Source organism: Schistocerca serialis, chromosome 6, assembly GCF_023864345.2.
Source record: "Schistocerca serialis cubense isolate TAMUIC-IGC-003099 chromosome 6, iqSchSeri2.2, whole genome shotgun sequence".
NCBI lineage: Eukaryota > Metazoa > Arthropoda > Insecta > Orthoptera > Acrididae > Schistocerca > Schistocerca serialis.
The window spans coordinates 729,079,251-729,097,046 of record NC_064643.1 but is presented as its reverse complement, the minus strand read 5'-3'; the positions used below and the strand labels follow the sequence as shown (position 1 = coordinate 729,097,046).

At 40.5% G+C, this 17,796-nt stretch overlaps 1 protein-coding gene across 3 annotated transcripts in view; it reads right to left on the bottom strand.

The window, feature by feature from the left end:
• Window positions 1–17,796, bottom strand: part of LOC126483941 (S1 RNA-binding domain-containing protein 1) — a 265,993-nt gene that overhangs the window by 184,318 nt on the left and 63,879 nt on the right. For all 3 annotated transcript variants that reach the window (XM_050107228.1, XM_050107227.1, XM_050107229.1), the window contains one exon: window positions 983–1,179. In XM_050107228.1, the coding sequence (XP_049963185.1) occupies window positions 983–1,179 (197 nt within the window). The remainder of the gene's footprint in view (window positions 1–982; window positions 1,180–17,796) is intronic.

Below are 17,796 nucleotides of genomic sequence, written 5' to 3'. Positions count from 1 at the left end.
TTACAATATTTTTTACAAAATTTATCTAGGCAATAACAATAATATTCTATTAACTACAGATCACAGCCACTAAAGTTATGTGGAACACTAATATACATGTATACTATTGATATAATAATGTAATGCAGTTAAACTAATGTTAAAAATCAAAACTTGTATACCCGAAAAATTAAGCCTAGGATCATGTATGCGTGATACGTACTTTACGCGTTTTGAAAGGAAATAAAAGATAGAACTTAAAACCTTTAATTCCCCGAGTAGATACAGTACTAAAATAAAACAGACTCTAACTTTGTTACGGTGTAATATTAACTTAATTGGCAGTTATTAATTACTTATTTTGACGAGCTTAATATTAAAGCATGTGCGAGCTGCGCCAGTGCTGCCAACAGTCAAAATTTGTGATGTCATATCTCCGGAACTGTGTGGTTTCCGTGAATGATGTCTGCAAAATGTGTTGCAAATAGAGTTATTAATAAAGAAGTAACAAATTAAAAGGTCATTCCTGATGCAGCAGTTTTACTGCATAACAGTAAAAATGTAATAAGCGGTAAACATTTTTCCTTTCTCCATTATGTGTGTGAGGTGTCAGTGAGAAAAAGTCCCGTAAAGATTTGAAATCATACAAACTTGGTTAAACTTGGTTTCAAGTCACTACATGTTCCTATTCTCAAATACTGGTGGAATATAATCTAACTATTTGTGGAATGTGAGCTACACTCCTTTTTCATCCCCAACCCTACCCCATTCAGAGGTATGTAGTTCTTACCCACACAGTGTTTCTTTCCAGACAGTAAGCGATACATGCACCAAGTTTGGTTGAAAGCAATCCAGCGGTTTAGGAGGAGATGTGAAACATACACATGTACGTATACACGTCCACTTTTATAATACGCATTGATTTAGAAGAGTTAATTTTGAGAGTCTTGCAACACACACTATTTTGCAAGGAATAAAAAATAAATTTAAATATAGTACTTACTTTATGTAGTCATATGATTCCTTAACATGGCGCAATTTCTCGGCCTCCATGTTACCAGTGAGTTCCTTTCGATAGCGAGCAATGAATGGTATAGTGTTGTCTGTGTCAAACAGGTTAATGACATTTTCAGCTATTTCAGGGCTTATTTCTTGCAGATCTGCTAGTAGTTCTGCATCTCTCCAGTACATATCTGCATGCTGAAAATCCCATGCAATGCTTATTTGAGCCTGAATTAAAATTACAGTGTTACAATAAGTGACAGTAAAATGAATGCAAAGTGGTAAGAAAAAAGAAAAGATAATAGTTCAAGTTCAGTGATTAAACTCTGTCGCCTGAGCTGCTGACCCAAGTCCATACCATAAATTCAGGAGGGCCTGTCTGGGTAAAGGTCCTGTAATCTTTGTGTGTGACAGGGTGGGAATAGCGGATTGGCTTAAGTAACTGGTGCCAAAGGAGAAGGCAAAGCAAGGCAGCAGCGACACTCTTCAAGACTATGAAGACATCAATTTTTGTACTGAAACTTATTAGAGATGTTCCTCCAAAGACATTGTTTGAGAAAGTGCAGGTGCAGAACCAGAATGTCTAGACATATGACTAGAGAGTAATTAAACGGACAGTTGTATCTGATGGCCAAACCCCTGTGGTGGAAATTGCAGAGGCATTGCTGAAGGTAATGTGAGTGTGGGACCTGATATTGTACTTAGGGTCCTTGTAGGTTACTATCATGGTAATTAAAGGCATCAGAAATGACCATTAATGCAAGTTGGAGGCTAAAAGCATTGCAGATGAAGCTGCAACAAGGTAAGGGGGCAAGTTAGCATCTTGAGTGGCCTTCTGCAAAGACAAGAGGTGGATGTTGCCCTGTTCCCAGAACCCATTTATATAAAGGGGCCTTGGAGGAACTGGGGGTAAACTGTTTTACACTAGGAATCTAAAAATCCCAAGAACATGCATTTATGTCAAAAATGGAATTTCATTCATGATGATGGTGAACTTCTGTTCCAGCACTTAGTGACAATTAGGATGAAACAGTGTGAGGAAAGAAACATGGGAATTTGTACTGGCCTCAGCTTATCTTCCTTGAGAGGACAGTACTTTTCTTCCCCAGGGAGTGAGGGGACTGGTAGGCATGTTGCTTGCAGCTGAATTGGTTGGTTGTGATGCTAATGCCTGCAACCTCGTGTGTGGTATCAGTGACACCAACAGCAGAGGAGAGGAATTACTGGAATACCTTCTGGAGAGTAATTCACAGATCTTGAATAGGGATAGGTAAATTACTTTCAGTAATAGAAGGGAGGAAGTAACCGAAATAACTTTTGGGTCCTCATAATAGGTAGTTAAGACAAACGACGACACGTGGCACTGGAGCTGTCCTTATGGAACACATGTACCCCTCCATTAAGTGTGGGGTTTATATGGGTATTAAACAGACCACGGCCTTTAGGAATTCCAGGGAAACAGATTGGGACTCATACAGGAAATACCCAAACCCATGCTTATCTACTGTTAAAATTTGAACACAAACCAACAGATCTTGAGGATATGGAGGTCACCAAGAAGTACACAAACAGGAATGTACCCTGGTGGAACAATAATCTGAAATTGTAAAGGAAGCAGGTAAGAAGACTGTTCAAATTTGCAAGAAAGAAAGGACAATGGGCTAAACATGGAGAGAGTCTGGTTATTAAGGAAGCAAAACTATCATCATGGAAGGTATTCTGTGACAAAGTGGAAGGTCAGCTGTCAAAGCCATCCTTCACAAAATTTTCACAGGAATACCAACAAATCCCGGAGGCTTTCTAAGGAAGGAGGCTGGTGGGTACACATAGAAAGTGCTTGATATGTTGAATGTGTCCCTAAAGATTCCTTTCCCTCAGTGCACTATAGCAGATTATACATACCAAGATTTAGTCCCTGTGAGATACTGGTACCAATGGCAGAACTGGGAATCTACCAGAAAATATATTGATAAAATCAAAGATGAGGTGACTTACCGAACGAAAGCGCTGGCAGGTCGATAGACACACAAACAAACACAAACATACACACAAAATTCAAGCTTTCGCAACAAACTGTTGCCTCATCAGGAAAGAGGGAAGGAGAGGGGAAGACGAAAGGAAGTGGGTTTTAAGGGAGAGGGTAAGGAGTCATTCCAATCCCGGGAGCGGAAAGACTTACCTTAGGGGGAAAAAAGGACAGGTATACACTCGCACACACGCAAATATGTCTGCTTGTGTCTGTATGTGTGGATGGATATGTGCGAGTGTATACCTGTCCTTTTTTCCCCCTAAGGTAAGTCTTTCCGCTCCCGGGATTGGAATGACTCCTTACCCTCTCCCTTAAAACCCACTTCCTTTCGTCTTCCCCTCTCCTTCCCTCTTTCCTGATGAGGCAACAGTTTGTTGCGAAAGCTTGAATTTTGTGTGTATGTTTGTGTTTGTTTGTGTGTCTATCGACCTGCCAGCGCTTTCGTTCGGTAAGTCACCTCATCTTTGATTTTATATATAATTTTTCCCACGTGGAATGTTTCCTTCTATTATATAGAAAATATATTGACTTCAAGAAAATCCAGTGGGTGGTAGGACTAATTCACCTGATCAAGTCACCAAACCCAGAGGGAATGTTTCCAGCTCTACTGCAACAAGAAGGAGAGGGATTAATCAGACTCCCATGCAGACAGTTCAGAATCAATCTAGTAGCAGATGTCATTCCTTATGCTTGGAGGACAGTGAAGGTTGTTTTCCTTCCAAGGCTAGGGAAGGGAGATATGATCACACCAAGGCTAAGAATCACTACTCCTTTCTTCTAATGACTTCACAAAAACTGGTTAATGTGTATGTTGGAAATGGAAGTTAACTGAGGTTCCTCTCCCTTGAAAACCAACATGCATAACAACCAAACCCTGTGACACAGGACTTCATCACCTTGCTGGGAAAGTGAAAAAAGCTCTACACTTCCAGGAAATTGTTGTGGTGATCAACATCACAAGGGGGTGTTTGCAAGGACAGGATTTGTCGCCACTATTATGGAACCTAGAGGTGAATAAATTCATCAAAGAATTAAATGATAGAGATTACTTTGGCCAAGGATACACAGATGATTTACTCATAGTAATTCTTGGTAAAATTGCAAGTATGGTTAGAACAATGTTTCCTACCCCAGTTTTGTATAATGTTTAAAGTGCATTATGCAAAAGAGGTGCACGAAACAGGATCTAATGGATAGTTCCAAGAGAACTCATGCTCTCTTAACACTGATCACGAGGGAAACATTCATCACACGTACTGGAATCTTAAGATCTTCGACAAAATTCTACCAGAAGAGGGGGTAATGAGGTACTGGGTAATCTTGAAAGAGAAACTTACATGGACTGCTCACATAAAGAATATATGTTCCGAGGCAAGAGGTGCCCCCATGTTGACTAGAAGGGCCTGTGGTAAAAATTGTGGTCGAAGCCCCAATAGCATGTAGTGGATATACATATGTAATAACATCTACAATAATTTATGGGGCTTCAGTATGGTGGAATAAAGTAGAACAGTAGGTTGCTTCTAAGGAACTTGGGAAGGTACATCAATTGGCCTGCCTAGCCATTAAAGGCAGAATTACTGGTATATCCATTGCTGGAATGGAGACAATGCTGGAGATGTCCCAATTACATCTTTGGGCAACAATAGCAGCCATGGTAGGGGCATACCAGTTAAAAACTGGAAAATACCAGAAACCTTTAAGAAATCTAAAATCCCGTACCAGCATATGAACATAGAAAGTATAGCAATGGTTGGGAAAATGCTGGTTGACTATACAATAAATTCCAGCTGCTTCAAAAAACCTTTAAATGTAACTATTAGAAGCAGGAAGTAGTGAAAGAATGAACCAAAATACTGTTCAGAATACATAACCTAGTCTCCCATAAGTCCAACCCCTCGTCCAAGTCGTGGGAGATGGGCAACGGCACAAAGTAGGGGACTGCCTATAGGGGCGATGTACAGCGGGGACTTCGTGTGCCCCAGGACCGCTACGGTAGCTGAGAAGGCCCTATGGGAACCCTGAAACGTGACGGCTAACGGGGCTCTGGTGAAGCTGCGATAGGCCTAGCAAGCCAGTAGTGGATAAATCAACTGCTTTTAAAAAGGGAACATGCCTCGGATCACGGAACGGATTTAAAGGAAACCGACCAAGCAATGGAAAAGGATTACGAGATGGTTTACGACTGGGCACCTTAAACGTAAGGACTCTAACTGGGAAGTTAGAAGAAATTGTAGAAATGATGGCAAGGAGGAAATTGGACATCTTGGGACTTGCTGAGACTAGGTGGAGAGGAGTTGGTGAAAAACCACTAAGTAAAGGATGTAAACTGTACTGGATAGGGAATGAGAGGGGAAGAAATGGAGTGGCAATAGTGGTCAGAGAGGGTCTGCAGGAGGAGGTGGAAGGTATCAATGATCGAATGATAAAAGCCAGAGTACGGGTGAAAGGAAAAAGCATTGATATCATCCAAGCATATGCCCCGCAGGTGGGGTGTACAAAAAAGGAGAAGGAGGAATTTGAAGATGACATGCAAAAGCAGCTAAATGGAGGAAATCAGATTATAATAGGGGACCTCAATGCACATGTTGGCACAGACAGGAAAGGATTCGAGGAGATAATGGGACCAGAGGGCTGGGGGAACCGAAATAGAGAAGGAAAATTGTTGCTGGAATTCTGCAAGAGGAATGGGCTGGCGATCGCAAATTCCTGGTACAAGAAGAGAAGTAGCCACAAAATAACTTGGTACAGTGGAGACTGGTCCCAAACTTCAGTAGTAGACTATGTACTAGTGGATAGGCAGATGATGAGCAGCCTCACAGATGTTAAGGTCATTCCATCTGAGGCCTTAGACAGTGACCATCGGCTGTTGGTAGCCACCCTGAGAGAGAAAAAAGATAGGAGGGCAGCAGATATACAGGAGAAAAGGTTGAAGACATGGATGCTGAAAGAGGATGAACGGAGGACCCAGTGCCAGACACTGATCAGGAAGAAGCTGCCAAAGGAAGATCAGAGAACAGTGGAAGAAGAATGGGGAGATTTTAAGAGGGCTCTAGTTGAGGCAGCTGAGACTGTGTGCGGAAGAACTAGCACAAAGAGGAGAAGTAGGGAAACCCCATGGTGGAACAACATATGTAAAGAGGCAGTACTTCGAAAGAACAAAGCCTTCAGAGAATGGTTCCAGACCCGAACAGAGGAAGCTAGGGTAAAATATAAGGAAAAAAAGAAAGCGGCACAGACCATAGTAAGGGCGGAGAAGAAGAAGTGGATGGAAAAATGGACAAGAATGTTAGAAGAGGACAGTGAAGGGAACAAAAAAGTACTTTACACCATGGTAAGAAATAAGAGGAACGACAGAAGCGAGTGCCTGAGGATCATGGATAATAATGGAAGAGTTGTGGAGGAAATGCATGAGCTCAAAAAGATTTGGAAGGAGTACTTTGCAGATCTGTTGAATGCCGCCAAGCGAGTAACTAACAGCGATGGAGAGCCTAAGGCAGCAGACGATTATAATAGTGGGGAAATTGATGATCTAACTTGGAATGAAGTGGAAGAAGCCATAAAGGGGATGAAAGGGGGCAAAGCACCAGGTTGGGGCGAAGTAACAGTGGATATGATACGAGCAGCAGGAGAAGTAGGAACCCAGTGGCTATACAGAGTGCTGAGGGTGGTGTGGAGGGAGAACAGAATTCCTGAGGATTGTAAGAAAGGAATTATAGTCCCGATCTTCAAGAAAGGGGATAAAAGGAGATGTGAGAACTACAGAGGAATCACCCTGCTATGCCACTGTGGAAAAATCTATGAAAAGATCCTGGAGAAGAGAATAAGAAGCAGTATTGAAAGTAGACTGCAAGAGGAGCAGTACGGTTTCAGACCGGGAAGATCAACAACGGACCTCATATTTGCGGTAAGGCAACTGCAGGAAAGGCACTATGAGTACGGGAAGGACTTAATCATGGCCTTTTTAGATATTGAGAAAGCGTATGACAGTATCTGTAGGGACAAGCTCTGGGATGTGCTGAAGGCAAAAGGGATAGATGAAGAGATAACACGAAAAGTCAGAAAAATGTATGAGGGAAGTGAGAGTTGTGTGAAAGTGGGGAGGGAACGTACTGCATGGTTCAAGCTGGAAAATGGGCTGCGACAGGGAAGTGCACTTTCGCCTTTATTGTTTATTATTGTTATGGATGAAATCCTACAGCAAGTATCAGATGCAATTGGAGATCATAAAATGAAAGCAGTGCTTTTTGCCGATGACCTGATGTTATGGGGAAATTGCGAGAAGGAGGTGCAAGAGCAGTTAGATGCATGGGAGGCAACGGCAGCACAATATGGAATGCATTTCTCTGCAAAGAAAAGTGAAATAATTGTCACAACAAGGAAGAAGAATAGGCCAAATGTGGATATAACTTGTGGAGGGGAAAAACTACAAGTGGTAGATAACTTCAAGTACCTGGGAAGCATGATTGAAAGTAAGGGGGGAAACGCAATGGAAATAAATGAAAGGTGCAGAAAAGCAGGGCAGTTCTACAAATGCATTAGGGGGCTTATTTGGAGCAAGGAGGTGCCACAGAAATCCAAGGGAATTATATACCAAACCTACTTTGTCCCCATATTAGCATACGGAAGTGAGACATGGGTAATGCACAAAAGCGACAAAAGTAGAATACAGGCTAGTGAAATGAAGTTCCAGAGGAGCAGGTTGGGTGTAACAAGACGAGACAGATTGCGAAATGTGTATGTGAGGGAAAGACTAAAGGAGCAACCAGTACAGGACAGGATAGAAAAATCAAGACTGCAGTGGTATGGACACATGAAGAGAATGGATGAGGGAAGAATTCCAAAGAGGATGTTTGATCTGCAACTGGAGGGGAAGAGGCCCAGAGGAAGACCAAGAGATAGATGGGTGAAGGGAGTGAAGGAATGTGTGATGAGAAGAGGAGAGAACTGGACGAAGGTGGAAGAGGGGGAATAGTGGAAAGACAGAACACGATGGAGAGGCTTGTGTTCCCGACAGACCCAGCCAGTGGCTGGAAACTGTCCAAGATGATGATGAATACATAACCTGGTTTATTGATGGATCAAAAACAGACGGAGAGGCTGGGACTGGTATATGCGGGATACAGCCTAGACTATAGAACACAATCTCTCTAAGAGAAGATGGCCACAGTACTCCAGTGGAGATATTTGTTATCAGAATGTTTGTGAAGGAGAATATACGTAGGTGCTACAAGGGTCACAGCATTGTAGTAGCAGATGTCAACACACTCTGATAACAAGTCGTCAACTAGTTCAGTTAAGCTGTCAAAAATGTTCGTGTGTTGGTTACCGGGAGGACTATAATTAAATTTCTCTTCACTGCAGTGTGATGCCGGCCGCTGTGGCTGAACGGTTCTTGGTGCTTCAGTCTGAAACCGTGTGACCGCTACAGTCACAGGTTCGAATCCTGCCTCGGGCGTGGATGTGTGTGATGTCCTTAGGTTAGTTAGGTTTAAATAGTTTCTAAGTTCTAGGGGACTGATGACCTCAGACGTTAAGTCCCATAGTGCTCAGAGCCATTTGAACCACTTGAACTGCAGTGTGATGCCCTATGACTGATGAAAACTTTCCTTAGTTACCAATCAAGCTTGACTGATGCACCTACACTGTAGAAATCATTCTGCCTCATTCATTATATATTTGGCATGTTCTGCTTCTGTTACAGTAATTTGATTTATTCTAAAATAAATGTTGTACTTGATATGCCAGAATGAATATTTCGTATCTGTATCTGGCAGAGTTATGAGCAATTCATACTCAGTTTGGAAGGCTATCAACAGCTCTTGCAACAGTGGTCACCACGAAGTGATACAGCCAGCAAGAATAAAATGCTATACAGCCAACTGATGAGCGATTTTTCAAGAGTCAAGAATTTTTTGAGATAGTAGACATACCAGTCATATCAAGGCTCGCAGTGCGACTACCTCTGCTTTGGCCACACAATCCAGCATTATGGTTTGCTCAAGTTGAGGTACATTTTCTCCGCACCAGAGTAAAAGCAGCCTTCACAAAATTCGTGATAGTCATCAGGAAATTGTACAATTGTAATGCCACAGAAGTACAAGACATAGTACTCAAGCCTGTGGAGACTCTATCAGAGGCTCTACATAGAGCTGATTCACAGGAAGAGTGAGTGAGGCAAGTACTTATGCAGGACGACATTGGGGACAGAAAGCAGTCTCTGTACCTTCAACATCTCTGTACCTTCAACATCTCTGTACCTTCAACATCTGCACAGCAAGGTCATTGCATGCACCATACCAGATACGCTGTTAAGCACACTGTGTAGCAGCATGCCAGCAACTAAAATAAAGACCATTATAGCATCCCTGACAGACATGTCACAACAAACTGTAATGGGTCTAGCAGATAGAATTCAGGATGTGACCACGCCATCCCAATGCAGTTCATCAGTGGCGACTTGCAACAGTGCATCGATAGCGACACATGTGAATTAAGACAGCCTCGCAAACAAGGTTGAAACACTGAGAAAACAGATAAGCCAGCTACTATCTGACGCTTTTGCAGAATGAGGCGAAGCGCCTTCACATCTCTCCTGTCACTTGTTAAGACGATATCGTTATAGGCATGAGTCATCAACAGATGTAACCCGCTGACATAGACCTGAGTTACAGAGCTGCACGTAGTTGTACTAGTAGGCAGCAGAGGTCAGCAGTTGACGGACAGTGCTAGCAGTCATAGTCAAAACAATGTTGTAAAGTTATGTCTGACTAATATTTAATGTATTTGCATAATTATAATTGTTTTATATGTGTAGTAATTAGCAGTGTGAGTGTTGTATAAGTGAAGAAGAACAGAAGTAAATGAAAATTGTTTTGTTTATTCACGAAGTACCAGTTAAAATATACAGGGGATTTACTATAATTAAATGTGCAGTCAGTTTATGGTACTAATAAATTGTGAGTAGAACACAAAATTAATCGGTAATTTCGGAAGGAGTAATTTTATATTTGATACTTTTCTAAATTTATTCCTTTAGCAATTGCCATAGAAAGAAATGTTTTACTATGATTGGCCATTGAAGTAAAGCGCGGGTTAGCACGGGATAATACTACAACCTGATTTGCTGTTTGTGATATCAGCCAATCAGAAAAATGCAGGCTCGCGCCAATCTACACTGGGAACAAAGCCTTTGGTGTGATCTAAGTAAGTGGGGGCTGAGGGTTCGAACTAGTAACATCTCGCTGAAAGCAGCTGCGACAAAAGTACTCCAAAATCACGGAAAAATGCTAATTATGAGTTCGCGAAGTAGTACAAAGTGTATTTAAGTGAACGGTATAGTGGAAGTCATGTGGAATTTCGGCCAGAATATCAAAATTACTGCTTTTGACTGTTAGTTAAAACCCCGTGGTGTGTTGTGCAATCTAAGACTGGAACAGGTATTACGTGTAGAGAAGAGTGCATAACATTTGAGCGAGCATTTTCATAATTAAACGATCCGGTGAACTTTATTAACTTTGGTAACGGGTGTAAATACCATAAACTGGTTACATGTGTGATTGTGATGTGTGCGTGTGAACTTTACATTGTGTTTCCACTTAGTATGGACTTGGCAGTATTAACTGTAATCTTTATTGTAAAAATACACCTAAAAATTTACATTGCCAAGTTAAAACTTTTATTTCAGTACTAGCCACATCCCGTTTACCGGACAATTCTATGTATGTTGCGACCGGCAATAGACAGTAGTGGTCTAGTATTTTCTACTACAGCTTTTAGCTAGACAAATGAACATTGCTGGACATTGGCAGGGCGGTAAAAAGTGACGTGCCGCGCCGCACATGATGCATCGGCCTGGGAAACTATAAAGCTGTAGGAACCGAATTCGTGATCGAGAGGAACGGTCAATAATTAACTTTACAACAGTGAATGTAGGTGCGAGTGAGATAGTGCTGTGAAGACGAACATACGTTTTGAGATGCAACGAGGAGAGAACCTGTGGAACGGAAATTTTATAGCAAACTGGATGCTACGGGACTGAAGGCGCAGCGTAGAATTGGTCTGCTGAGCAACAGATGGCACAGTAAGCGGACAGCAAGGCGCAGCAGCTTCCATCGCGGTGGTAACGCGTGGGGGCCCTGAATCTGGTACATTGTGGGAAGAAAGGCAGATTGCTGTTTTCAACATGCTGCGACGACGTCGGACGAAGAAATATAAGCTAAGTTCATATAGTGTATTACTTGCATGTGTAAACAGACTTGCTAGTATGGATGGGAATGATAATTCTGTGGATGTGAGAGAGGGCGATGTAAGTCAGTTTGATGTGAGTGCTAGTCAGGCAAGTACTCCTGAACAAAAGCAAGTAGGGGATACTGTTAATATGGAGGTATTAAGTAATGCTGTGCCTCAGATATCTCCAGTTGTAAAGATGGAAGAGGAACACAATGCTCCGACCGATTCTGGTATGAGTGACAGTTTAAATCTTCACGATAGTCAGTTGAATGATTTCAGTATTAATAGTTTGTTTGATGTCAGTAGTGTTAATGTGAGTGACGAGGCTGACAGAACAGATATCAAATTTGGTATTGTGCCTGTACAATTAGCTGAACAAAAAATTGTACAACAGAAAAACAAACCAGTAAATTTACAAGATATGTTTGCAGCTTTAATGGCGAATATGAATCAAAATTTCAGTAATATTAATCAGAATTTAACTGAGGTAAAACAAAATTTTGGGAAGTTAGATCAGAAAGTTGAACAACAGTCTGGTAGTATTTTCAAGCTAGCTAATGATCTGAAACAGTTTAAGACTGAAATTAATGAGAAAATAGAACAACAGGCTGTTGAGCTTAAGAAGATGTGGAGGACGGATTTGCAGGTGTTTGATACTCATGTAAATAAGAGAATTTCTGATGCAGAAAGTAGGTGTAAAAAGTCTTCAGAAAATGTAAAAAGTGAATTAACAGAGCTGTTTAGCAAGGTTGCTATTGGAAGGAAAAAAGAATATAGATCAGATAAGAAAAGAAGTAGGTCAAGTCAAGTCAAGTCAAATCCGACGTCAGTAGAATCCGTGTGTCAAACTGCACATGGAAATTTAAATAGAAAAATTGATTCTGTGAATGAAAATTGTTTGGACAGTGTTAAAGTTGTGTCTGAACGAGTGAGTGCGGTTGTGAGTGGTGTAGAACAAATTACTAACAAAACTGAACAAATAACCCTTAAATTAAATGAGCATGACAGTAGACTAAACAAAGTGGAACGTAATATTAAATTGGGTGCTAACGGTGTGAACTGTAGTATGGTTACGGAAACTGCTGAAGTGTCTTATATTACAAACAGACAGTTTCTTCGTTTTGATCCAGATGGTAATCATCCGAAAGAGTTCTGGAACGATTCTGAAAATGTTTTGCCTAGTTTGTGGAGTGACCGACGGAAGATTGGTTTCGTAACATCGAAGTTTTTGGGTGAGGCTAGGATATGGGGAACGACTGCAACAGAACAATATGAGACGTTAGAGCAGTTTAAACAAGCGTTTTTCAAAGAATATTGGGGCAAGCAAAAGCAAATAGAGTTGCAAAAGTTTCTGGGTTGGGGAAAAGTTCAATCCCAGGAAAGAGAATATAAAAATATTTGCTTTAAGATGGGTGACTAATTTATCATATTTGAAGAACAAATTAGAGCCTGAGCAAATAATTATGGGGTTAGATGGAAAGTTGCCTCTAAGCTGGAGAAATAAAATAGGTGCCGCTCATAGGGACAATGTTGACAAGTTTATTAGCTATTTGGAAAGGGGGAGAAGCTTATGCAGGAAGAGGAGCAGACAAATCATAGTTTTAGGCCTCAGAATACAGTTGAGAGAGGTCAGAATGTTAATGTAAACAGAATGGGTGTGTCACATAATAGCCGAGGAAGGGGTTGGCGCTATGCTTCAGTTCCAAGGACAATTGATAATGATCAGGGGCACGCTTACAGATTGCGATCGCCAATTCATGATGACAATGATTTTCAGGAGAGAGATCAGGTGGGGGTGCGAGGCAGAAATGAAGCAGAATCACAGGGCACGGGAAACTAGATCCCGTCTGTGAAGGGGCTGGCATTTGCAGAACGGGTAGCAGTAATTTGAATCTGCTGGCCATACCTTTTGTATACAATAAGAATAAAGTAACTGAAGTCCAAATTATTGACAATAGTGATACAACTGAAAGTAGTAAAGCGAAGGATGATAGAATAGGCATGCTACAAGGTGGCTATGTAGATGGGAGCAGGCAAAAGGAGCACTGTGCTGCAGGTTGTTTGGTGGGAAAAGATGTTGAAAGTGATGTAAAATCTAGCAGTGAGGGAGAAGTGTACAGTAGAGTGAATGAGGAATCTTGCCAGGGAGAAGGAGGAGATACGAATACACAGGGATTGCAGGAGCTAGATGAGAAGTGGATAGAAGAATTATTGATGTCAGTAAACAGGGACATAGAGGAAGCTATGGAAGCATTTCATGCCGGTGATGACCAGAATGGGGGTCAGCCGAGTAAAAATAATGTAGAAGGAGAAGATGAGGTAGAAGAATTAGTGGAGAAACTAATTACTGTAGAAAAGGGAGCTGCAGAGTTGCAGAAGTGTTTTAATCTATCCGTAGTGGATAGGCTAAAGAATGTAAGAAGGGAGAGTAGTAAAAGCAATCCTGTAGGTTTTGAAAGGCGTAAAATTGTACACGACTTGCTTGAGGAGGATGAAGTCATTGTTAAGGAAGAAAAGAAAGTTCGACCAGTAATCAGTCTGTTAGTGCAAGGGGAAGAAGTACAGTGCCTAGCTGATAGTGACTGTGATTTGTGTGCTGTTAGTCAGAAATGGTTAGATGCTTTGCCTAATAAAAGAGAGCTAGTAATTATGCCTGTCATGGGAATCCAATTAATTGTAGCCACAGGAAAAGTGAAGAAGCATGTAAAGTATGAAGTGATGTTGCCTATCAGTATAAATGGTAACCAGCCGTATCATAACTTTCTAGATATTGAGGGCTTAAGTATAGACATGTTAGTGGGAATTGATTTCTTAATGAAGTACAAGGGGAGGCTGGACTTTGAAAATGACAATATAAGCCTGGAAGTGAGTGTGAAAAACATTATAGTGCCTTTCTCTAAGAAAAGAAAGCTTACAAAGAGGGAAGGTGAGCAGATTCAGATTAGATATTGTAGGAAGAGAACAGATCTGGAAGGATACAACGAATATGGGGACGAAGTGGAGGTAGATCCTGGTGAAAGCTATAAACAGGAGTTGAGAAAGTTAGAGTAATGAGATAGGCAGATATAATTTGAAAAATAAAATGAAGCATTTTGGTGAATTTGTATTAGTGGGGTGTTGTCATGTTGAATATGAAGATATACGTTTTGAAGTAGTAGTGAGAGAAGTAACACAGATGACTAATTACAGAATATAATAAAAGGGCTCAGAGTAATGAGGAGGAAGGGCATAACTTGTTGTAGAAGGGAGTGTTATCCTGTTGGAAAATGGTAAAGGAATTGTGGAGTGTTGTTACAAAAGTTGATGTTTGGAAAAAAAAAGGGTGTTAGTTAGCATTTGATTACTAATGGAAAGCGAGTAAGATGATTTGCAAGAAGATGCATGGTTTAAATGGAAAATGAATCTATGCCAAAAATGACATGAAATTTACCAGAGGTGACTAATAAAATAAACCAATAGAGACGACAACCAAAATATTACTAATACTAATGCTACCAGGTGTGAAAGGTAAGAGTGAATGGGCGTATATAACGGATTTTGTAAATAGTTATATGTATTTGACTTTAATATCTTATGTGATTTTGGAGTCATGCTCAAGTTTTATTTTTTGTGTATTATTTGCTACTGTAAAAGCCTTTATAAAATTTTTTGAAGAAAAAATCATAAAGTTAAGCATATTTATGGAACCTGGTAAAAGCTGTCATAAAGACTTTGCCGTAGTTGTCAAGTTTTGAGAAAATATTAAGTGGATAGGGAATAATCAGAATTTAACCTAATTAAGTGATTTCAGTGTATGCCTTCAATAGCAATGCATAATTTTCCTGAAGTAGTTAAACACTTTAAAAGAAAACGCAAATTTTCTTGCAGTTTAAGAGTTAAATGTTCTGTTAATTTGCTTTGAATAGTTAAAATATAATTAATTAAAGAGTATAGCATAGGGAGAACAATTTTATACTATGTGTTAAGTCGGTTATGTATATTAGTAGTCTTAGACGAAACTGTGTTTTGTAGGTAAAAACCATTGTACAATAAGGACTGGCCTGAGAGGGGACCAATGTGCAATGTTATGGGCGCCAACCAACAAAGGTGTTGTGACATGCTAAGAGAAAAATCGTGAGGTAGAGGACACTTATGCAGTGCAACATGTAAGGTAGGAGTGATTTCAAAATTACACCAGGACACCAATCAAAGTGCGGGTGGAGATTCAATGAAATATTGAGTTCATGTAACTAAGAGGAAGTGAAAGGAGAAAAATTTAATTGTAATGGACAAGAACTATTTTATGTAAAGTCACAATTTGTGGAAAGTTTGGTTTTGAAGGAAAAAATTAATTAGTTCAGTTGTAAAGTTTTGAAAAACGTTTTGTAAAATATTAGACTTAGTTAGGCTATTCTGCCAAGTCCGAAGTAACAATTCTGTAACTTAGATTAGTAATTTTCAAATTTCACATTGGTTTTGAGAATAAGGAGACAGTCGCGATGTAGTAAAATTATAAAAAGTTGTTTTCAACAATTTTAATAATTACAGGGGGTATGAGGCATAGCGCCTTTGCATCCCTCCTGTAACTTGTTAGGACGATATTGTTATAGGCATGAGTCATCGACAGATGTCACTAGCTGACATGGACCTGAGTTACAGAACTGCACATAGTTGTACTAGTAGGCAGCAGAGGTCAGCAGTTGACGGACAGTGCTAGCAGTCATAGTCAAAACAATGTTGTAAAGTTATGTCTGACTAATATTTAATGTATTTGCATAATTATAATTGTTTTATATGTGTAGTAATTAGCAGTGTGAGTGTTGTATGAGTGAAGAAGAACAGAAGTAAATGAAAATTGTTTTGTTTATTCACGAAGTACCAGTTAAAATATACAGGGGATTTACTATAATTAAATGTGCAGTCAGTTTATGGTACTAATAAATTGTGAGTAGAACACAAAATTAATCGGTAATTTCGGAAGGAGTAATTTTATATTTGATACTTTTCTAAATTTATTTCTTTAGCAATTGCCAGAGAAAGAAATGTTTTACTATGATTGGTCATTGAAGTAAAGCGCGGGTTAGCACGGGATAATACTACAACCTGATTTGCTGTTTGTGATATCAGCCAATCAGAAAAATGCAGGCTCGCGCCAATCTACGCTGGTAACAAAGCCTTTGGTGTGATCTAAGTAAGTGGGGGCTGAGTGTTCGAACTAGTAACATCTCATTGAAAGCAGCTGCGACGAAAGTACTGTAAAATCGCGGAAAAATGCTAATTACGAGTTCGCGAAGTAGTACAAAGTGTATTTAAGTGAACGGTATAGTGGAAGTCATGTGGAATTTCGGACGGAATATCAAAATTATTGCTTTTGACTGTTAGTTAAAACCCCGTGGCATGTTGTGCGATCTAAGACTGGAACAGGTATTACCTGTAGAGAAGAGTGCACAACATTTGAGCGAGCATTTTCATAATTAATCGATCCGGTGAACTCTATTAACTTTGGTAACGGGTGTAAATACCATAAACTGGCTACATGTGTGATTGTGGTGTTGCGTGTGAACTTTACATTGTGTTTCCACTTAGTACAGACTTGGCAGTATTAACTGTAATCTTTATCGTAAAAATACACCTAAAAATTTACATTGCCAAGTTAAAACTTTTATTTCAGTACTAGCCACATCCCGTTTACCGGACAATTCTATGTATGTTGGAACCTGCAGTTGACAGTAGTGGTCTAGTATTTTCTACTACAGCTTTTAGCCAGACAAATGAACATTGCAGGACATTGGCAGGGCGGTAAAAAGTAACGTGCCACGCCCCAAGAAGATCCAGAAGTTGTTCCCCTAAGAACTCTCGAGCAGTTGGCAGCACAGCACGATATATGTTGGTATCATCGGAAGTTCAGTGACAAGGTGCTGAAATGCACTTCCCCATACACTTGCCCAAACAGCAATAGCAAATGGAAGTAGGCGCACCTCATTGTCAGTTGCCATCCCTACATCTCTTTGTAGCTGTCAGGAAGACAGGGTGGAAGTTTCTACTGGGCACAGGACCTGATTTAACTATTTTTCCATAGATTCTGTTGCATATGTATCGGCTGATAATGTCGTTCTGCCTCTCTGCAGCTAATAACTAATCCATAGTGACCTACAGGACGCAGCACACAGAACCGGACTTAGGTTTTTGTCATGCCTTCACTTGAAACTTTTACCAAAACAGATGTGACAGAACCCATAATTGGTGCTAACTTTCTCGCACATTATCATCTGATGCCACACATCGCCAACACATACCTTGGTGACAGCATCATCGGTCTATCTGCTGCCCCATTTCTATGCAGTGCAGCTGTGCATGGCAGCAAACTTTTCCAGTCAACAGGCAGCAAATACGCGGAGTTACTCGTGCAGTTCCCAGGTATCACATCAAGCAACTCCCAGGTGCTCCGAAAAAAGTACATCACAGCATTGTGCACTACATTAACACCACCACAGGCTCACTAACTTCTTGTAGGCCGAGATGTCTTGCTTCAGCTACTGTCAAAGCAGAGTTCAATGCAACATTGAAGGAAGGCA